This window comes from Acipenser ruthenus, chromosome 8 (genome assembly GCF_902713425.1).
Source record: "Acipenser ruthenus chromosome 8, fAciRut3.2 maternal haplotype, whole genome shotgun sequence".
NCBI classification, from domain to species: Eukaryota; Metazoa; Chordata; class Actinopteri; order Acipenseriformes; family Acipenseridae; genus Acipenser; species Acipenser ruthenus.
The window spans coordinates 29,855,065-29,878,719 of NC_081196.1; the positions used below are offsets into that span (position 1 = coordinate 29,855,065).

Genomic DNA, 23,655 nt, shown 5'->3' on the forward strand with positions numbered 1-23,655 from the left:
ACATGTCGACCTGTTCCTATCCAATTTTAAATAACTTTAGCATAACAGAGGCAGAAGTGTTAAAGGGACTAGGAGCTCTTAAAATAAACAAATTCCCTGGGCCGGATGAGATCCTCCCAATAGTACTCAAAGAAATGAAAGAAGTTATTTACAAACCGCTAACCAAGATCATGCAACAGTCTCTTGGCACAGGGGTTGTACCGACAGACTGGAAAATTGCAAACGTAATACCGATCCACAAAAAGGGAGACAAAACCGAACCAGGTAACTACAGACCAATAAGCCTGACTTCTATTATATGTAAACTTATGGAAACTATAATAAGATCCAAAATGGAAAATTACCTATATGGTAACAATATCCTGGGAGACAGTCAGCATGGTTTTAGGAAAGGGAGATCGTGTCTAACTAACCTGCTTGATTTTTTTGAGGATGCAACATCAACAATGGATAATTGCAAAACATACGACATGGTTTATTTAGATTTCCAGAACACTTTTGACAAAGTCCAGCATAAAAGATTAATTCTCAAACTGAACGCAGTAGGGATTCAAAGAAATGCATGCACATGGATTAGGGAGTGGTTAACATGTAGAAACAGAAAGTACTGATTAGAGGAGAAACCTCAAAATGGAGCGAGGTAACCAGTGGTGTACCACAGGGATCAGTATTAGGTCTTCTGCTATTCCTAATCTACATTAATGATTTAGATTCTGGTATATTAAGCAAACTTGTTAAATTTGCAGACAACACAAAAATAGGAGGAGTGGCAAACACTGTTGCAGCAGCAAAGGTCATTCAAAATGATCTAGACAGCATTCAGTGCTGGGCAGACACATGGCAAATGAAATTTAATAGAGAAAAGTGTAAAGTATTGCATGCGGGCAATAAAAATGTGCATTATAAATATCATATGGGAGATAGTGAAATTGAAGAAGGGAACTATGAAAAAGACCTAGGAGTTTATGTTGACTCGGAAATGTCTTCATCTAGCCAATGTGGGGAAGCTATAAAAAGGCCAACAAGATGCTCGGATATATTGTGAGAAGTGTTGAATTTAAATCAAGGGAAGTAATGTTAAAACTTTACAATGCATTAGTAAGACCTCACCTAGAATATTGTGTTCAGTTCTGGTCACATCGTTACAAAAAGGATATTGCTGCTGTAGAACGAGTGAAAAGAAGAGCGACCAGAATTATCCCGGGTTTAAAAGGCATGTCGAATGCAGACAGGCTAAAAGAATTGAATCTATTCAGTCTTGAACAAAGAATACTACGCGGTGATTTGATTCAAGCATTCAAAATCCTAAAAGATATTGACAATGTCGACCCAGGGGACTTTTTCGACCTGAAAAAAGAAACAAGGACCAGGGGTCACAAATGGAGATTAGATAAAGGGGCATTCAGAACAGAAAATAGGAGGCACTTTTTTGCACAGAGAATTGTGAGGGTCTGGAACCAACTCCCCAGTAATGCTGTTGAAGCTGACACCCCAGGATCCTTCAAGAAGCTGCTTGATGAGATTCTGGGATCAATAAGCTACTAACAACCAAACGCACAAGATGGGCCGAATGGCCTCCTCTCTTTTCTTATGTTCTTATGTTCTTATGTTCTTATAACCATTCTTATCCTGGATCACCCCAGTGGTTTCAGTATCAGTGGGTGTTACAGTATTACAGTCTTTAATTAAATGGAACTACTGAAGGGGAACCAATCATGCAACAAAAATGAGGCTGTTTGTGATGCAAGTTTGGAGAAATTCCTCTGAGCTATATAGCAAAGGCCATTGGAATTACAAGTACTTTATTTTTACTATGATGTCGTTGAATGTTTAAATTTATTGATTATGAATAACATGGACATGATGAAGAATTATGAATATTTTAATCTTTGTAATTCATTTGCGAGTATTGTACTAAATGACTGTGTAACGCAATCCTGGTTTAAAAAATTAAAAAGTGCTTATAAAGTGTGGGTTAACGTTGTGTGAATAAAATCTAATTTATTTAAAACATATGGTAATCAGGGCCGGATTAAAGGACGTGGGGCACTACAGTAACTCATATTTTGGGGGCCCTATGCATATTATGTCGAATGGTGTTATTGGCATATTGGTTAATCTGGCCCTGCGTTGGGGACAGAGAGTGTGAGCGGAGCGGAGCAGGGAGCAGAGTGAGCCAATTGTATGTGAAGCGGGGGAGCAGAGCAGGCATTTGCAGCACTGAGAAGAACTGAGCACGGTTTTATTTTTCTTAAATACATGTTCGGCTATGGCGTTTGTACAAAAAATTAAAAATGAAGGTGACAAATACAGATGCAGTCACTGTACAGTATTTTCCATCATGTCTATGCATGGTAACCATCAGGGGTGAAATTCTCAACAAAAAAGTGCAGGTACTCACATGGGCAGCAGTGTGATGTAGTGGTTAGGGCTCTGGACTCTTGACCGGAGGGTCGAGGGTCGAGGGTCCCAGATGGGGGATACTGCTGCTGTACCCTTGAGCAAGGTACTTTACCTAGATTGCTCCAGTTAAAACCCAACTGTATAAATGGGTAATTGTATGTAAAAGATAATGTGATATCTTGTAAGTCGCCCTGGATAAGAGCGTCTGCTAAGAAATAAATAATAATCATAATCATTTATGAATACAAAATAAGCCTTAAAAAATAACTGATAAAGTATAACCAATTCATTATAAACAAAGCTGAAAATACTGAAAGCTTTGTACCCTCTGCATGTATCACTCAGCCATGTACTGTAATATAACACTTAAATTTAAACCTTAAATGATAAGTATTAAGAAATATTACACGATGCAGTAACTGCTGTAGAGAGGGTTTTGTTTCAAGATATCCTAATAAAGGGGGGATGTTATACAAAATGTGTATAAAGAAAACAACTGTGCTATGAACAAATGATACAGAAAAGGTCTAACTCAAGCAATGCGCAATACGGGCTAAAATACCCCTCTATTTTTTAATGTACCAGGCACTACTCATAAAAAAATGACTTGGCCATTTCAATCTCCATTGTTTTCTCTGAAATCCTCCCCGTACTTTCCAGACTCTGGGTGCTCACCTACAACCCGGACCTGGCTCTGCTACATTGATAACCTTGGATTAGAACACATATCCCTATTATTTATTCATTTATTTACGGATTACTTATCCTGCAGTATATTCTGTGTGCTTCTCTGTTGTGTTTCTGTGTAGATGAATTATACCATGATCTATTCCAGAAAAAAGATTAGTATATTTCAGGCAGAAACAGTGTAAAAGTAGACATCAGGTTATTTATTTATTTATTTATTTATTTATTTATTTTTTAATTCCCTGGCATTGTGGTTCCTACACAATAACAAAGTGACAAATTACACATTTTCATAAAGTAATATCATTACTGTGGTTTATGCCTTTACACGCAAGTGCAAACTCAAATTTAACTTAAATAAACTGTAGAAAAGGAGGCATTGTACATTTACAGTCCTCATAACAGAAAATACTGGGATCACAACAAAACAAAACTTTGATCACTGTACTTAACATTTACTTTGCAAGTTGGGCCAGTGTTTGGAAAGCGTAAAAGCACACCTGCATCTGTATCCCAATTCTGACTCGCTTGCCAGATCTGAAGCAGCACTTTACTTTGTTGATCCTGTTTTTTTATGTTAATCCCTGTCAGTGCAAGACAAAGCACATTGTCATAATTATTTCTAATATTTATCAACTGTCTAATTCAAATTCATGTGCAGCAATGGTCGTTCGAATATTCTGATAGTTTCTCTGAATTTAAGAAAATAATAATTACTCCATGATGCTGTTTTCACGTCTCACTGCTAAAGTCTTCTCTCGTTGATCAACCAATGAGCACCGACACAAAGCGAAATGGGCAGAGATTTGTGATGCATGCCAAAATGAAATCTAATCAGAATTAAAGCTCGGCCAATCAACATTCAGTGATTATACTTTAGACTTTAGACTTTAATGGTGGCCAATAGCATCTAAGAGACAGAGAAGCAGTATTTGGAAACAGAATGCAAGCAGCATGAACTGTGCTGAATGAAAGCACATTTGAGAAACATTGCGCTAGTGTGAATGAACTGAATGAAAGTGTGTTGGATGAAAAGCAGATGAAATAAGTCCTGGTACCCAGTACCGGCATTAAAATAAGACCCGGTACTGAGTACTGGTGAGTACCGGCAGAATTTCACCCCAGGTAACCATTCATTTTCCAGTTTCAAACCATAATTAGGCACTTTTATGTTGTGCAGACTTGAGAATTGCATTTTTTAAAAAAGCTTTTCTATTCAATGTGGCGTTGCACTTTATAATTCATTATGGAGGGAAAAATATATATTCTCCCGATTATGGAGCTGCCATATAAAAATGTGAGAAATGTCTTCAGTGTGTCCATCTGTCTGCGGTTATTACATAGCCTATATTGTTTTTATACAGTTCTATGGTTATGCACCAATACAGCACTGTGAACACAGTTTATAACGGTGGTTAACAGTGTGTAGGTGTCCAATTGCCTGATGGCGTAACAGCAGTAAATAATAAACAATGTTAACAGGCAATACAGCGGCGGGTATTGCTCTGTTTAAATCCACAGTTGGTTCCCAAATAATAAACAGCCCCGTTCTTATTCACACACATGTAACATAAACACAAACAAGTCCACAGTGCGTGCTTGAGTGCTCCTTGTGAATATACAGTCCTGAGTGAAACAAAGTGCATTGATGTTGATCTGGGTTTACTCCTGGCCTTTGGCGACAGCTCCAGATCATGTTAGTCGTCCAAATAACATCAAACAGTATTTAATAACGACAAAACAAAACAAACACTCATGATTATCACAGCACAGTTCTCATTTTAGTTACCAGTTTTTAACCATTCACAAAGGAACAGATCACATCACTAAGTCCCCTTAAATACCTTCAACCATGACCCCTTGGTTAACTAGTGCACCCGCTCCTCCAATCCGCGGATGCCACATTGCTTCCTGTCCGGGTCAATGATTTAGTGTACCATAGCTCCGTCCCCTTTCTAGATTGCTGACTTCCACCTAACCCTGGAAATTAACTGTCGGGCCATCCAGTCCAGGGTACTCTGTTCCCTTTACACAGCAACCTCGCAGGTCGGGAGGGAGATCTAACACCAAGAATCATTCGATCTCTGTCACATTTCTACACTCTTAAGTATAGTTCATACACTACAGGGTGATCCGTCAGCCCCGTTGAGACTCACTCATATGTGTTCGTGGGTTGCTTTGAGCTCCCTATGAGATATTCGGATACAAACAAGCCCAGCATAAAGCTAATTTGATACGAATCATATGCAAAGTGTGAAATAGGTGAGCACACCGTACACAACATCGTAGGAACCTGTTAATTGCAAGATTATATTTCCTAACTTTTACTTTATTTTCAATTTTCGCATTTTTTCAGTACCAACCAGTCTTTGAATTGAATTAGATAACTTATCTGAACACTTTATGGAGGCTTTTTTCTTTGCTGATCATAGCTGGGATGAGGCTTGTTAAACTGTGTATGCCTTTATTGCCATGTACCATAGACAGAAATCACATGCGAGTGATAATAATAAAATCTCATTATTGTTAATGATCATTTTAATTAACATTCAAACATCCATGGGAACATAGAACACAAAATGGTGCAATATGGATCACAAACATAAAAAAAGCTTCAGCCCTAGGCCGTAAAGTACAAAAGCATTAGCATGTGCATAATATAACATCCACTGAGGTTAATGGGTCAGTGGTTTTGTTAGTTTACCAGAAAGTCCAGCAGCTATTATATATACAGTAGCAGCAGAATTATACAGTAGATGCCGCTTATTAACAACCTCTCGGTTCCCAGCAAAATGTTGTCATTAACCGAAAGTTGCCAAAAGTGAAAAGCCCGTTTTCAAGTGTATTTATATGGAACAACGATATATATAGGCCTACTGTAGTTGTACAAATATGGCATTGAAATACATGTGTTTTTAAATGTTAGTGTTAAAAAAATTTACATGAGAAACACGAAATACCCAAACATAGAACTGTTTACTTCACACGTGTGTAAAACAAAAAAAGGGAGTAGGCTTAAATAGTACAACACAATGATGTACTACAATTGTCCTTACAATGAGTAAAGAAAACATAAAAAAATGTGTTGTACTTACAATCAATTCTAAAGAAAACTATTTTAAAATAAAAAATTGTCCAACGTTGTCTGCTTTTTACAATGTACCACCTCCCGCTGTAAATCCATCTCAATTTTGCGTGCAGCTTCGTAGCCAGTTTCAAAGTCACAATTCTACCTCGGTCCACCAGAAATGTGCAGTTGTGAAGTAAGTGTGTTATAAAAGCTGCATAAAGTATGCGTTTAAATCATGCAAGTGCGCTTTGTAGCGCTGGCAACTAGTAATAAAGTTGTCAATAAGCGGCGTGCAGTTGCTAATATCAGAATTCCATAACATTAAAATCTATGGGATGGGATTGGTTCTTGGGAAAATGTTATTGATAACTGAAATTTGTCTTTATATATATATATATATATATATACCAAAACAAAAACAATGTTTTTTATTTTTCTCCAAAACTGTTCGTAGATTCCTTCTACTGACCAGTAGTAGAATTGCATTCAATAGAACAAAACAATGTAGTTTAACAAAAAAAGGGAATAACTTATGTTCTTCTTATGTTCTACTTCTTTTTGGGTTTTCTTTTGTAGCGAGAGAAACGAACACTATGGACTTAAACCGTTCTCGCCGGCTGCAGACATCCACATTTGAATTTCCTTCAGCCTTGTTTACCTTTACCTGCCTTTTTTTCTAAAATTCCAACCCCCGAATGAAAAGGAAAGTTTCTAAAATTTAAAAGAGGCATACTGTGCACATTTGAGACAGGACAGGTTTTTAAATTGACCCTAAAACTGAAATTAATGAATACGTAAATTGAGCCTGATTCATACATTTTGTCCTGCAGACTGATGCCTCTGATGTAGTAGGACTAGGGACGGATCTTTCCCAGGAGGTAGAGGGCGTGGTGCATTTGGTTATTGTACATTAGCAGGAAGCTGCTTGCGTGAGAGACTCAGAGACCAGGTATGTTGTAATCAAGAAACAAATGCCTAGCCGTCATAAAAGAACAAAATTAACCGAAAGCAAGCTTCTGTGCACCTCTCTTCCTGTGTGTGCGGGCCCGTCTGCCTGCATGCAGTCTTTGTAAAATGTCCCAAACAAATGGTGACCTCGCAGGGGCCACAATTCTGCTGGGGGCCCTATGCTATAGTGTAATTTGCATATAGGTTAATCCAGTCCTGATGCTAATGCCATATCAAATCTGCAAGTTATTGGTGATGTAATGGAAAGTTATTTCACGCCACCTCAAAGAACTAAGTCTGTGCTAAAATGTTCTCCATACCAATTGGATTTACTAATAACATGCCATAATTTTAATACAAAAGAATACCATAGCCAGAAGTTAAAAATACCTTAAAATATTGAAAATCTATAAATCACCATGGCTCAAAGGATTAAATGGTACGTTTTTAAAAACAGCAGATGATGTTATTAACTTTTTTATTCAATCTTTGGTGACACAAGTATTATGGAAACTGGTGACAATTATAGTGATATTGAAGGAAGGTGACGATAAAGGAAATGATCCTTTTAGTTTTTCATCTGTGGTGACAAGAATCTGTTACAAGTTAGTTTAAATGCACGTCTAATTTATTTTGTTTGACAAAGTGCAATTACTGCAAATTACTCTGGATTTATACAATTTATCTCAAACAGTTTATGTAAACAGAACATATACTTTCAAAGCATTGACTCCAGTTTTTAATTAACTCCTATTTTTAAAAGGTTTAAGTAATTTACGCTCCAGTTTAGACACTATGGGGGGATTTCAAAAGTTTGTAAATGATAACTGCAGTGTTAATGACATTTTCAAGCAGTCATTATGTCTATTTCGTTATTAAATAATCGTGCAAATGTGATTTCCGAAATTATGTTGATTTATGAAATAATGTTAATATCTTAACGAGCAGTGTTCTTGGAATTTATAAAAGGAAATCTGTGTTAATTGTCATAATTGATCAGGAGTTAATTTGTACTAATTTGTAAAGGTATATAACTAAGGTTGAAACATTATTTAAGTTCTTTGTTGTTAATAAAATAGAATAAACAAACTATTGCTTTGCTAGGAGTGGCAGCAGTTGCAGCAAATGTAATTTTACAACTTGAGTGACCCCAGCTGCGACGCCAACAATACAGAGAGAGGGTGTACAGGACAAGGGTTAATTTCTTAGATTTACCAGATAACGATCTAAAAACTCGATTGCGTCTGGATAGGGCAGTTATTGTCAATCTCCGTCAGACTCTGTGGGAGGACCTTGAATTGCCTACAAAAAGGGGCCGTGCCGTACCTCCTCATATGAAGGTGTTGGCTTGGCAGCATTGTCCTTCTTTGTCTCCGGGTCATTTCAAAGGGTCACAGGTGACTTGATAAAGAGGGTTAACGATTATATCAGTATCCCACTGTGGCAAAGTGCCCCCCCTGTGTATGTTATATGTTACGTGTTGTGTGTAAATGTTGGTGTATAGGCATTGGTACACGGGATATAAGCGGTCTGTGTTTCACGTGTGTGTAAATTGTATATTTGTATTTAGGCACGGGGATGGCACATCACATCACGTGCAAATAAAAAGGTTGTAACAAAAACACGGGACACGGCACTATACGCCAAAATAAAGAGACAAACAAAACAGACTAAACAGTGAACAGACAAACTGACAAACACAGTGAGTGAAAACACTAATTACTTTGCTTTGCTTTGCTTTGCTTTGCTTTCTTTTCTCCTCTCTCTCCCGTTCTCCACTCACCGAACACCAACCACCAGTGAGTGAAAACATGCAGCTTTTATGCAGTTGTACCGAGATTCGATTGCTAGTCAATCATTCAATTGGAATCTCGGTACAACTGCACGTGAATTAATTAAAGTGCAATTCCCCGTGCTCACATATTACTTTTTACTTGCATGTGATGTGATGTGCCATCCCCGTGCCTAAATACAAATATACAATTTACACACACGTGAAACACAGACCGCTTATATCCCGTGTACCAATGCCTATACACCAACATTTACACACAACACGTAACATATAACATACACAGGGGGGGCACTTTGCCACACCCACTTAATCAGGAGCAGCAACAAAATATTAAAAGGGAGTTTTATGACATTGCTGGATTTCCCAGAGTAATGGGAGCCATCGATTGCACACACTTTGCACTCAAATCACCGCAGCACCATGCATATACATATGTGAAAAGGATGAGGTTCCATTCACTAAACGTGCAGGTGATTTATAATACATCCTATACCATCTGGAACGTATGTGCAGATTTCCCTGGCTCCTGTCATGACATACATTTGACACAATCTGCTGTGTTTAATCATTTCAGAGACCCAATACACCAGATGGCAAATTAGTAGGTCAGTCCTACCTATATAATTCATTATTTGTAGTAGTTATGAATATATTTTAGCCTTTTCTATACTTGTGGTTATGAATGGGATTTATTCACTTGTTTTAACCATTTGTAACCTTATGGAACGTTTGTTGTATTACTACCAAGAAATTATCAATGCAACTGTAGCCTGGATAAGTACATTATATGACAACTGACCTCTACTGTAGATTTTATTAGAATTATACAAATAAAAACCTAAGAGTATTCATTACAAATAATGAATAGAATGTGATTGCGGATTTGCAATGCATCCCTGGCTTTTAACACCTGTATCTAATCCACACACAAACTAAGAACAGGCGTACAATAGGGCACACAGGTCCATTAGGAATGTGATCAAGTGGACCTTTGGTTTTCTAAAAATGAGGTTTCAGTGCCTCAACAAATCAGGGGGTGTGCATCAATACGACCCCCAAACTGTGACTAGGATCTTCGTAGCATGTTGTATCCTGCACATTATAGCTGTACTTCGAGTATTGCTGGGCGACAAAGAAATGTTTGACGCACTTGAGAAAGGCGAGGAGGAAGAAACGTAACCACTTAGCCTCCTCAGAATATTCCTCCTGTTGTATGTACAATATGCACTTCCATATTCACACGTTTGTATGCATAAAAAAAATTCTTATAATACTGCAAGGTTTGGTGGCTATCTCGAAGCATATTCAGTTTATTTATCAAGGCGGCGATAGAGTGCCAGAGAAAGAAAGTCAAGGTCAACTATCACACGGTAGAGCCATCATCGAGAGGGCAGTATCGCTATTAGAAAACGATTTTTTACCTTTGTTTTCTTTAAAAAAAAACACCTTAAAACCTTTACCTTGAACTTCTGCTGATTTGTCGGGTACCTTTCCGATGAGTAAAGACATTCTAAGAAAATAGTCCTGAACATTTTTTTTATGTCAACATAAGAAAATAAATTCCAACCAAGCCTACAGAGTTGGCTTACCTCCTGGCCCATCCAAAAAAAAAAAATCAGATAAAAAAGTACTATTTTTCTTCCCCCTCTATCTGCATGTCAGCCTGTGCAACACAGAGGGACAGACACCGCCTGGGAACAGAGCGGTGTCTGTTATGCCTGTACACTTCCAGCAAGTGATAACAGCGAATTATTTTTCTTGATCTCGTTAGCATGCATTTTGATTAACAAGTTCCCCTTATGTAGCATTGAGAAAGGAAGTGATGTACGTGACCTGCAACAATTACTGAGAAATGTGTTCATTAACGACCTCGTCGACTCAATTTCAAAGTATTATCAGACTGATTTTATTAACAAATTCCGTTTGAAAATCAATTGCTACTAACGCTGTCGTTACTATACTACGAGTGCCATACAATAATGCTGATTTGTGAAAATCCACCCAACCCCTCCATGTGAGTAAAATGTATTTCGGGTGAGTAAAAAGCAACATTGCCTTGAAGACATGAGTACTTTCAATAAATACTTTACATACTTTAATGCTAACTTATGGGGCATACATTAACTACATCCTGAAATGTTACTTTGAACTAGTGTACAAAAACGTGGTCTTACAATAGAAACAAAAACAATAATTATTATTATTTGCTTTATTTACCACAAACAACATGGCTGTGAAGCAAATAAACACAGAAACAAAATCTATATATATATATATATATATATATATATATATATATATATATATATATATATATATATATATATATATTACCAATGCTGCAGATGGAATATACTTAACAAAATACCTGCATTTATAGCTATATATTTCTAATATATTTTTTTAAAACTGTACCGATACTGTACTAATGCAAACAATGAAACAATAATATTGTATTCCTTATTGGTCAGCTTTCTATAGCAATATAAAGCATCCTGACTCTGCAAACACAGAATATTGTTTTTGTTATATAGATTTACCTCGTTGCTGTGTTCCCTGCATTTTTTGGTTTGGTTGTAAGGTTGTTACAGTAGACACTGATTTTGGAGTTCATTAAAGAATGTCTTTATTGATTTTCTATTTTTGGCGTATAGCCTTTAGTAAAGATCATTGAGCCTGAACAGTACTGCACCTGCTGCTTATCTGTTTTCAGATTTTACAACTTTACAAGACTGAGACATCCAATTGTAAAAATACTTTAAATGGGTTACATAGGTCCTCAGATCATGTCACAAGAAATCAGATTACTCACCAACCCAATTCACAAATCTGATAAAACTATTTATATGACCAGATTGTCTTTTAGTTATTGAATCTGAACAAGTTTCACCATGCAAATATATTGAATTTTCTCTTTGAGCGAGATTAAAGATATTGCCAAAAGTCATTGGCAAGTTTTCAGGGGATATTCATTAAAGCTGCTTTCTCCCACATAAATACAGAAGAACACCCTTCATCTGAACTACCCTCTTTTCTGAACTGGAGTGTCCACAAAATGTACTACCAGTATCTGGTCTAATGGGAATAAGGCCTCCTTTCTCTTTGCACTCTTAGTTTCACCTCGTTTCAGCCATAGATACACAAACTCCCACCTTCTTGAGTCCTTTGTGACTTGGTCACTCCGTGAGATAATAGGCATGCAATTGTATGAGGTTATAAATTACATCTTCAAGCTATATTAAATTACAGAAATCAAAACACGTTTTGTTCTAAATGATGTTTTGGTTCTACTAATTACATTTTGTAGGAAACACCTATAAAGCTTTATTATCACCACAGACTTTTAAGTTATCAACCTTCTGGAAACAATAGCTGGAAATAACTTTTTTTTTTGTGACCCCTCAACCTTTATCCTAGCGATTGCCTTAAACTTCTGTGTTGTCACCACTGGGTCAAAAAATCATCTTTTGTTGTAACCTTTTTAAAAGATTGTGATGAATTGAGACTGAGGTTTTTGCATGACCGATTTCTGGAAGGACTACACTGAAGGAAGAAGGCTGGCAGAAATCTGAAATCTGAAACCTGCTGCAGAATCTTTTAGCTGGGGGAGTTTGCACAGTGTTGTCTGCAGTGAAATGCCACTTTTTCACAATAACTTGGTCCATAGAGTTGAGTATGGGAACAGATATAAAAAAAAAAGGCTACTGGCAATTTTTAATAGATGTTAGATACTTTCATTTGAGATTTAGAACAGGCTGAATCAGTAGCTCAGAGAAAGAGAGAGGAAGGAGAAATTGAAGCTTAAACCAAGTAAAGCAACCTTTTACAGGGCAGAAATACTAGGAATGAAACCACGGTGGAAAGGAAAACCTAAAGTTTGGACATTTTTTGAAGCCTTCAAGTGACAAAAAAAGGGGACAGAACTGACTGAAGAATCATGGGACTTTGGATTTTTACCATCACGAAGCAGAAAAGAGTTGCTTAAAGCATGCCATTGTCTGTCAACCCACATGCGACCTCTTGTTTCTTTGAGGATCTTTCATTTTCCTTCACATCATACCAGAGAAATATGAGAAGGCCTTGTTATTTGAAAGCAGATTGTCCTGTGTTTTACTTCCCAGTGAAATAGAGATCCTCTTCTGAATATGTGAGTTACTGTTGCCATTCCAGAAGTCCTTCTGAATTTTTATGGGTGGGCATTTAAAGAGTGTATTGCCTGTACATTGAGGCAGTTTGGCCTGTAATAAATCTCCAGGAAAATGACTCTGTGTAAGCCAGATCCAGATGCTCTACTGTTTATGTACTGTCTAGAATCCTTCACAAGCTTTGGAAAGTAAACGCCAGTTTGGATCAGTCAATTTAATGGTAGTTTCCAGTACCACACAGCAGGCTATGTACTCGAATATAATGTACAGCTATGGCCAAAAGTTTTGCATCACCTAGAATTTTAGGATTGAGACATAATAAAAACAAAATATGAACATAATTTTGATCCTTTATTTAACATTATGTAATCAATGAAACTACAAAATGTTATCGCAAAAGTCTACCGGAAGCCATAATAGTAGTATAGTATTTCATGTTAGATTTCAAAATGTCACATTACATTTTTTACATGTGTCAGTTTTTCGTTAAGTATATGGAAAACTACAAAGCGGTATGTAATTCACTATGTTAACAAAACATTTATGAATTTGTTAATTCTATGGGGTAATGAAAAATTTTGGCCATAGTTTTAATGCCCCCCATCTACTTAAGCGATAGTGCCCATCGATGATGGCTCTACATGTGATAGTTGACCGCAATGGGAGTTATGGGTCCAGAGCCGAAGGCGAGAGCACTAATGAAAGTCAAGGTCAACTATCACACGGTAGAGCCATCATCGAGAGGGCATTAACTCTATTAGAAAATTATTTTTTACGATTGTTTTCTTTTAAAAAAAACCTTAAAACCTAGATTTACCTTGAACTTGTACTGATTTGTTGGGTACCTTTCCACTGAGTAAAGAAAGAAAATAGTCCTGAACATTTTTTAAATAAAAAACAAGGATGGAGCTCCCGAGTGGCACGTCCAATAAAGGCACTCCACGTGGAGTGCAGGATGCGCTCTATAGTCTGGACGTGGCGAGTTCGAGTCCAGGCTGTTCCTTTGCCGACCGAGGATGGGAGCTTCCAGAGGGCGGCGCTCAATTGGCCGAGCACCACCCAGGGGGAGGGAGGGTTAGGTCGGCCAGGGTGTCCTCGGCTCACCGCGCACCAGCTACCCCTGTAGTCTGGCCGGGTGCCTGCATGCTTGCCTGTAAGCTGCCCGAGAGCTGCGTTGTCCTCCAACGCTGTAGCTCTTGGGTGGCTGCATGGTGAGTCCGCAGTGTGAAAAAAAGCGGTCAGCAGACGGCACACGCTTCGGAAGACAATGTGTGTTCATCTTCGCCCCTCCTTATATGATCCTTATATTTTTCATATATAGAAATTGGCCCATTTTTATATATTTAAAATATATGGGATATATTTTAAATATAGTCTGTAATCCATATATTTATTTTATATGTTGAAAATATATGATGCCCCATATATTTTCATTAGTCTGTAATCCATATAAAATAAATATATGGATTACAGACTAAAATATATTGTAAATATATCCCTTATATTTTAAATATATAAAAAAGGGGCCAATTTCTATATATGAAAATATAAGCGTCATACTTTTCTACCATATATTAAAAATATATGTTTGTTCCATAAGGGAATGCGTTTATTTAGTAATGTAGTTTATTTACTAATGTAGTTTATTTTTTATTAACTTGTTAGGGTTTTAAACCCTTATTTTTAAATTGGGCATTGCCTGAGAAATGAACAGAGCAATTACAGTGTACGATGGAGTCTGAACTGCTTGTTACTGGAGCGTCATTTGAGCTGACTGGGAGTGGATTGGCTGGTGCGGTGGTGACAGGAACCGGATTCACTGCTTGATTGGTTGGTTTTGAGTCTTGTTTGGAAGATCCAACAGAGGATAGGTGTTGTAGCTGAGGATGGTAAATTTACATTATAAATTTAAAAGTATCTTGTCGCCCAATGAAAAATCGTATCATGTCTGGTGTGTGGCGGCCTTAAAGGCTAAGTAGATTTTTGTTCCTGGGTAGTAAGTGATATTTCCTAATTGCTTATGCCTCAAAAGTATAGAAAATGGCTATTATTCCCCACAAACTTTGCTTTTGTGACCAGACAGTGATATTTTGAAATTTACCTATTTCCAATGAGAAAACGGGCGAATTTGTGTCTTTTCGTTCACATAAAGTCAGAAAAAAACAACATATGAATCCAAATTAACATGTATTTATACTAAAGTAATACAAAAATGACTACAAAAGATTTAGAAGTGAGTAGTTTTTCGAGATTTACGATTATACTGTAAATCACTTTCACGAATCAGCCCCCAAATGTAGTCTCCCATCATGTTCTTGTTATACTGTCCTTGGTAGCGGCGTTCAAAGTCCAGTATATCCTGGTGGAAGCGCTCGCCTTGCTCCTCCGAGTACGCTCCCATGTTCTCCTTGAATTTATCAAGATGAGCATCAAGGATATGGACTTTGAGGGACATCCTACAGCCCATTGTGCCGTAGTTCTTCACCAGAGTCTCAACCAGCTCCACATAGTTTTCGGCCTTGTGATTGCCCAGGAAGCCCCGAACCACTGCGACAAAGCTGTTCCAAGCCGCTTTCTCCTTACTAGTGAGCTTCTTGGGGAATTCATTGCACTCCAGGATCTTCTTTAACTGTGGTCCGACGAAGACACTGGCTTTGACCTTTGCCTCAGACAGCTTAGGGAAGAAGTCTTGAAGGTACTTGAAGGCTGCCAACTCCTTATCTAGAGCTCTGACAAATTGTTTCATAAGGCCCAGTTTGATGTGCAGTGGTGGAATCAGCACCTTCCGGGGGTCCACCAGTGGCTCCCACTTGACGTTGTTCCTCCCCACAGAGAACTCGGTCCGCTGTGGCCAGTCCCGCCTGTGGTAGTGCGCCTTGGTGTCCCTGCTGTGTGTGCCTTCATTTACCAAGTGTTCTTCAGTGACAGTGTTCTGTAATAAGAGGCAATGGTAGGGCTGCTACAATGGTCATTAAAATGTTATTATTTGTAACAATAACAATTAATACACACTGCTAATTCTTTGCAGTACCATGGTATCAGTGTGCTAACGTAACAGGACTACTGTGCAATAATTATTTTTATTTATTTCTTAGCAGACGCCCTTATCCTGGCGACTTAAGAGTTGTTAGAAAGTATCACATTACAAAGTATCACATTCCAAAATATCCCTTTAAAAATATAAAAAATACAAAATATCCCATTACAGATAAGAGCAGTTATTTACTGTGTTGCCATTGGTGGTAAAGATGTAGTTTGCTAATGGTTTATGTCTAAGGAATTATGGTATTATTATGGTATCTAAATGGTATTTGATTTGACCGCCTATACTTTCCCATGTTTGACCTTCTGTAAATAGGCTTTGCAACTGATACATTGGCAGGCCTCTACATATTAGGACACATTAAAGTACATAGAGTCAGCAAAACAATTCAAGCAAATCTTACCTAATATGTATTACCATCACTTAATAAATCTGAACATTATAAAAGGCGAATATATTGAGGTAAACCTGTATTTGATTTCTTTTATTGCTATATTTTTTGTCTCATTGCATTGAAACAGGTGAGTCACTGGAAAAGCAGTGAATGGTTACACATGACTTTAAAATAACTCAAATCTCCCAAATCTTCACACTCTAGTTCTTTGCATCGTAACCAACCATTGCTTTTCCTATAAATCACATTTCCATGTCTCTTTCTTCCCCAATGTGACCTCTTAAATAGTAAGTAGTAGTAATAGTAATAGTAGAGGAGGACGCACCACAAGTCCAACAATGAAATATCTTCAAGGAGTGATACATTTTGGTATTTAAAAGCTTTGAAATAAAATACCACTAAAAATCACTTTTAACATAACATGTTCATATTTTATACAGGAAAATTGAAATTACAGGAATTCATAATAGGGAAGATTTATTGAAATATTTTTTTACTGAGCTGTTTGTACGTAAGTTGCAACCTCCCTGATATAGGCTTTAAAGCCTGTAATTCTGATAATGTGTTAACCTGCTCACTTTAAAACCACTGTTGGTAAAGCATATTATTTTTCTGATTGCAATTGTATTACTGTTGTGTTGGGTCTGGACAAACAAGCTGTTACACTAAGAGCATTGGCATTGCCTCCACTATCTTGAAAGACTTCTTCCCAAGAGACTTCCCTTTCACAGCAGACAGTGGGAACAGGAACATTGTGGCTGAAGAGACTTTCCGGTACTATTATCTATTATTTTCAAGGCATAGCTGAAGCCCTAACAGTTAAAGGGAAAGCCCATTGACCCAGACCATCAGACAACTGTCTTATACAGTTTTGTAAGACTAGTCATTGAATTTTGATAGGAAAATATGGTTGTGTGTTTTTTTTAAGGAGAGACAATAGTTGGAAATATATGGTTATTTCCATCTTGGACTTTAGTTGTGTTTGGTTTTTATTTGATGTTTCTAAGAAACAATGTTACCAATTTTATGTCAATTTCTTGAGGTCAACCTATTTCCCAACCTAGTACCATAAGGTCAAGACCAAAGTGGCCCAAACAGCTGACAAATATAAACAAAAAAGGACTAGTCACGACCCTATACTGCAGGCCATTGGATCCTACACCCATGCGAAAACAGCCAATACAGTGGAAAAGAAAAGCTTATTTCATTAAAGTCTTGTTTAGGACTAGGTTTGTCTCAATGGCTGACTTTGCCTATTAATAGGAGAGGTAAAGTGCATACTACAGTGACCTGGAGCATACATTGTATTAGATTCTACACCTGGGTAAGCTGGGCCACTGTTATTACAGTGCTATTGGCCTCTGTGTTATTAAGGCTATTTTTACAGCAGTTTAACACTGCACCTGTTGTCATGGGCCTGAATTATGAATTTCAGTGAGTGTTGACAGTGGGTGGTTATGGTGGTGAAGTTCATTTAATTCTTGTATTCATGTGCTCAATTTGATGCTGTCTCCTGTAAAAGGTCCCTCTGTTCCCTTTTGAAAAATAAAGACTTCATACATCGGTAATAGGAATTGCTCAATGTGCAAGAAGTTGTAACCAAAATGAGGCATGGTGCTTTCGAATTTACTTGACAATTTTCTTAAATGACTATGTGCTTTGCTTAATTTTTGATTGATGCAGAATACAAATAAAAATGTAAAACAAAGAGAAGTGTAGTAATTCATCTCTTAAGATAATAATTCTCACCTGCAATTAATCTTCTCATAAACAAACAGAAAGCACTTTCCAATTTTAATTACTGTTATGGAACAGGTGGAGGATAAAATGAATGCAGTATTTGACATACCGTAGACAAACAGATAAAAAAACAAACATTATAAAGCTTGCTAAATAAAACCGTAACTGTATGGAAATGGACCTGTTGGCGGGCCCAGCCTTTGAATGCACGTCAAAAAATAAAACCCCATAATTCAGAGCTCTTTTGTAGTTTCAGAGCGTGATGAAGCGGAGTAATGGTACAGTGTGATTGAGCACACCAAGAGGATTTTTTTTTTCAGAAATGTCTGAAAAAAAAAATGGTGATGAGTCCAGTGGATCCTCTAAGCGACAATTCTGATTTTAAAAAAATCCTCAATCACTCTGTACCACTTCTCTGGGGGTTATTTGGGTTTTTTTGACGGCTCCCTAAAAAGGCATAGATAGTCTCATATGAAAGATAAAAGCCTGAGGAATCTATCAAGACCAAAAGTGTAGATGTAGGATCAACATAAACGAAGATATACGAGTACTGTTCAACAGGTACTAAAGTCTAAAAGAGGATAAGAGACTTGTAAGAATGTTGTTATGCTAATGAGAGTTTAGTAATTGATTTTAAAGGATTGTTTATTAATAAAATACATCAGCCTATCTACTAACCATAATATGCTCTTCTTTTTTTAAATCTTTCTTTTAAGATTCCCAAATAAATGTGCTTTTGTGTCTAAAAATGATAAACCATTTAGAGACAATACAACTGAGCCTTGCCCCAAATTAGTCAAGATGAGAATATACATGAGAATATTTGAGAAGATGACTGGTTGAACAGAAATTAGACTTACAAATTCAAAATAATCAGTCAAATCAATCAAACAGACGGGTGTACATACGTACATGCAGTACATAGCCCACACATGATAGGTTTCTACAATAATCCAACTGCCTGTCTGTATGTTTGTGGCAAAGTGGCTGTAGTGAGCAGGTGTAGATGTGATGTTGTGCACAAGTAATGACAAACAAGTCACTGCAATGTCCAAACAATGTTTTATTTGAGGGAGGGTTTGTAATCCAGGTCGTTTGTGACCGTAAACAATAATCCCAGGCAAATGTGTATTGCACTGTTTAAACAACGGGTTACAGTCCCGAAATAATATACACAGTATTAAACACACACAAGACACACACACGATCACATGTCCACAGTGAGTGGTAACGTGCAAGTGGTGTAATTACAATTTATCCGTGAACAATAGTGCAGTGTTGTCCCGGTTTGCTGGCCTTAAGCGACAGCTCCGAATCGTGTTAGCCGTCTAATAAATAACAAACAGTACAATTAGGCTCAACAAAATAAACAAACACTAAACACTCACAGTTATTTTACTTTCATCCTTCAGCGTTTCTTTTAACCATAAACAAAGGAACAGATCACCAAGCCACATCCCCTATTTGTACCTTCAGTCACGCCCACTTGGTTAGGGAGTGCAACCGTTTCTCCTCCAATCCTGGGTCGATGACTTGGTATACCATAGCTCTGCCCCCTTTCTAGATGGCCAACTTCCACCTATCCATGGGAATGAATTGTCAGGCCATCCAGTCCGGGGCACTCTGTTCCCTTTACACAGAGCCCTCACAGGTCGGGAGGGAGATTTATAAACAAGATTCATTCTTTCTCTGTCTGTATGTTACAGTTACATGTTTACAAATATCTAGAGATCAGCTTATCCAGATGTGATGAAACTTGAAAATGACATTCTTTAGTTATTTGGAGTGTGAGAATCTGAGGGTAAATGGAGTCACCATGTGTGTCAGTCTGTCTTTACAAAAATCTACAGAAGAGCTTATTCATACTGTATGATGAAACTTGTTCTGGGTATATATTAGCACACATCATTCAGAGGTTCAGAATCTAGAGCTATATGGAAGACATTTGTTTGTCTGTCTGTCAAATTTGCATTTTTAAATGTGCGTTGTTTTTTCATGTTACTAACAGCTTGAATATTGAAATGTTGATGCTAATACAGGATACATTTTTTTGTTTTATGAAACACATGCAAGTTAAAGATGTAGAATATTGATTTGGGACAAATCTGCTTTATACCATTTAACTGTTTTTGTATCATCTGAATTTCAACATTTGGAATAGCTTTGGCAAAACCCTAGCCAAAAAGTGGTCCCAGTAATTTTCCTCCACTCTTTATTCTAGATCCAATAGTGAATCATCATTCTTATATATCTAGTACAGATCTTCCAATTGTGACTTGGACCGGACATTAAATTTACATTTTTTACATTTTAAATCAGAAAGGTAAATCATATGTCTTTATGTTTCCTATCTACAGGATGTTGGAGGATGACCTGAAAATCAGCAGTGATGAGGATGACAATGTCAAGGTAAGCTGTCTTTATCCTGTAGCCATGACTATGGGAGTTATTTTCAGTGCTTGGTAACTTTGCTAATTAATTTAACGTAAATCTGGCTAATTAATTTTCAGAAAATCAAATTTTTTACTTATTTATTTAACATATTTATACTTGAAAATGAAAATACCATTTAGCTTTTAAAACAAACCTGAACTGTTGTTGGTTGCAGAATTTAACTGATAGTAACCTGCTTTTGCCTTAGTTGAGCTATTACAGGCTATAGGCCTGGACACACATGAGCAGAGCGTCATTCTGCCCTGCACATCATCGCTAGACATGTATTCATATGAGATTGAACACACTGACGATATTTAAAGCAGTGCCATTCCTGTATGCCCACCAGAGGAGCGGTGCAGCACAGTACTGCCAGGAGCTTTCGGTGGCACTCTGCTCTAGGCCTTAAATCTTGATGACCAAACACAAGGACCAACACATTTGTTGAGTAGAAACACACCACTTTTAGCTGGATTGACAGAGGTATCATCTCAGCAATGGGAATACGGTATTCGGAAATTGTCAGTGATATTAATATAAAGCATGCAAGATTTTCAGACAGGAAATCTAGTATCATTAATTCAGTTCATAGTACATTACATTTATTCATTGGTCAATTACCAGCAAGTTCCCATCAATCTGTATTTGGCATATAAACCTACTTCGCAAACGCAGTCCTGCCGTGCTTCGAATTACCACCTCCTCTCCAAACACCACCACCTCACTCCCAGCCTTGTCCAGAGGGGGGAGTATACGATGCTCATCTGCCTAATATTCTTTGTTCACCGGGATGAACACGCAGATTTTTTGTTTTATTCTTTTTTTTTTTAGCAGGCGGCACCTTAATGCTCCTAAGGATGAGGCTGTGCTCCAACTATTTGTTTTCTTCAACCATTGTTTGGGTTTAATGTTTTGGAAATCTACAAGATCCTGACTGGAAAAATACCAAGAAAAAATCCAACAATTTGCAAAGGAGACGAAAGACAGCAGAGCAGTAAAAACAGATGTATCTTATACAAAGCTGCTGCTGATTTTAATAAAGCACTCCATGAGTGGTGTGCTGGTCATGGAGAAAGCAAAATTATATGTATCCAGAGTTGAGGCAGATATCAAAGCAAGTAAAGGCAATTTTACTCTGAACTTTTTACATTTAAACCAATCAAAGTTTATTTTTCAAGCCAAAGAGGTCTGAATGACCAAAATAAAATAAAAATATGTTTAAAATCGGTGTTTTTGCTACAGTTAAATCTGAATAGTAAGTTAAGGGGGTGATGTAAGGATATGCGCAAAGTGATTTGCGGGTGCAAAACCCCTATAATGCTGCCATAAAGTCGGTGGATGTAAAGAATGTATTCACTTTGCCATCATTAATCCATTAAAATTATATTGAAATGCATTCAAATGAAGAAAAGAGCATGGAACTGGGCGGGATCTGAATACCAAGCAGGCACTGTTATTATAATGTGATGTAAGGATTTTGCCTTGCACTTAGGCAATTGCTGACCCTCCAAAAACTTTACACCTCTTCTTACAAGGTGCAAACCATTGTTGAAACGAGTAACTAAAAGCTGTATAAAAGCACACACCTGCAGAGACCTGTCATTGGCTTCAGGATGGCTGCTTTGGTAACTTCCTGATGCGGCAACACTTGGCTCTTGTTGAGGAGAGGCAGGAACATGTTCAGAGGAGAAAGGCAAGACGAAGAAGACCCTGCATATTCAATCCCAGGGTCACTTTGTTTCGGATGCCGGAGGATGCAGAGCTAAAGCATTATCATCTCACTCTGCAGGTCATCCTAGACCTAATGGCTGAATTGAGGGATAAGCTAGACCCCAGCGTCAATCTAGGGACCGCTATCCCTGCACATGTGAAAGTGCTGTGTTCTCTGCACTACTTAGCCTCTGGTTCCTTTCAGACCACAGTTGGAATGTTTGGATGGATAGCCCAATCCACCTTTTCCAGAGTGCTAGGCACATTTCTGAATGTCATGCTGAAAAAGGGTAGGCCAATACATATCACTTCCCAGCATAACTAATGTTGGCTGATGCTTTTCCAAACAACTCCTTTTCATGCAGACTGACCTCTACCATAAGGACTCTCAGCTCCTTCTCAGAAAATGTTTTTTTTCTTTTCCATGCTCCAAGAGGACTTTGCTGCCCTTCCTCTGACATGTTTTTTTTGGTTTATATTTTCGTGCTCCACAAATGTCATACAGGAACTACTGCTCTCCGTACTCCTAACTCTGCAAGTGCAGCCGCTAAATAGACCGATGCACTCATTGAGACCCTCATTATCATAATTGTGGATCATTATTTGTGTGTGTTGAGTAATTTGCATTGCTCTTAATCTTATATAGGGTGCAGTGAAAAATAATTGCCTGGCCGCAATGCAATTTGAATTTTGCATCCGCAATTATTTGTGTTGAGCCCTGTTGGGCATTAGTTGATGTATTTAAAACCTTCATGCAGTCTTTATTGACACTGAACTTCCGGGGTCTGGAAATAAGGTGGTACCTGCAGTTCAGAATGGACACTGGACCCCATCCTTTATTTGCATAGGTCTCTACTATTCATGAACTGGTATCCTTGGGTATGGGAAATCATCACCATCATTCAGAACATCTCAAACCTTGCAGAAATGAAAGGCACATACAATACCTGTTGTTTACAATAGCTAGACTCAAATTAGTTTGTAATGGAGCACTGTGCCTTTAAGATGTAGATGGTTTTGAACGTAGGGAGGTGGAAGGTCACAGTGTGAAAGGCAGAGAAAAAAGAAAAAAGAAGACGAACAAAAAAAAGGAAGTGTGCACGTGTGATAACAGTGAACTGCAACATATGGAAAAAAAATAAAGAAAATACTACTAAAAAATGCTAGATCTCTGTGAGTAGAAAAAAACCTGAGTTGTAGGTACGAAAGAAGCGATACGCTTTGCTTTATTAGAAACTGATTCAGACCGTGGCTTAATAAAGTTGCAAGTAGAAGAAGAAAGCGGAC

General features: G+C 37.6%; 1 protein-coding gene across 5 annotated transcripts in view; it reads left to right on the forward strand.

The window, feature by feature from the left end:
• The window catches only part of LOC117406694 (AF4/FMR2 family member 3-like), a 266,153-nt gene that overhangs the window by 166,390 nt on the left and 76,108 nt on the right, over nucleotides 1–23,655 (forward strand). For all 5 annotated transcript variants that reach the window (XM_059028801.1, XM_034010963.3, XM_059028800.1 and 2 more), the window contains one exon: nucleotides 20,583–20,634. In XM_059028801.1, the coding sequence (XP_058884784.1) occupies nucleotides 20,583–20,634 (52 nt within the window). The remainder of the gene's footprint in view (nucleotides 1–20,582; nucleotides 20,635–23,655) is intronic.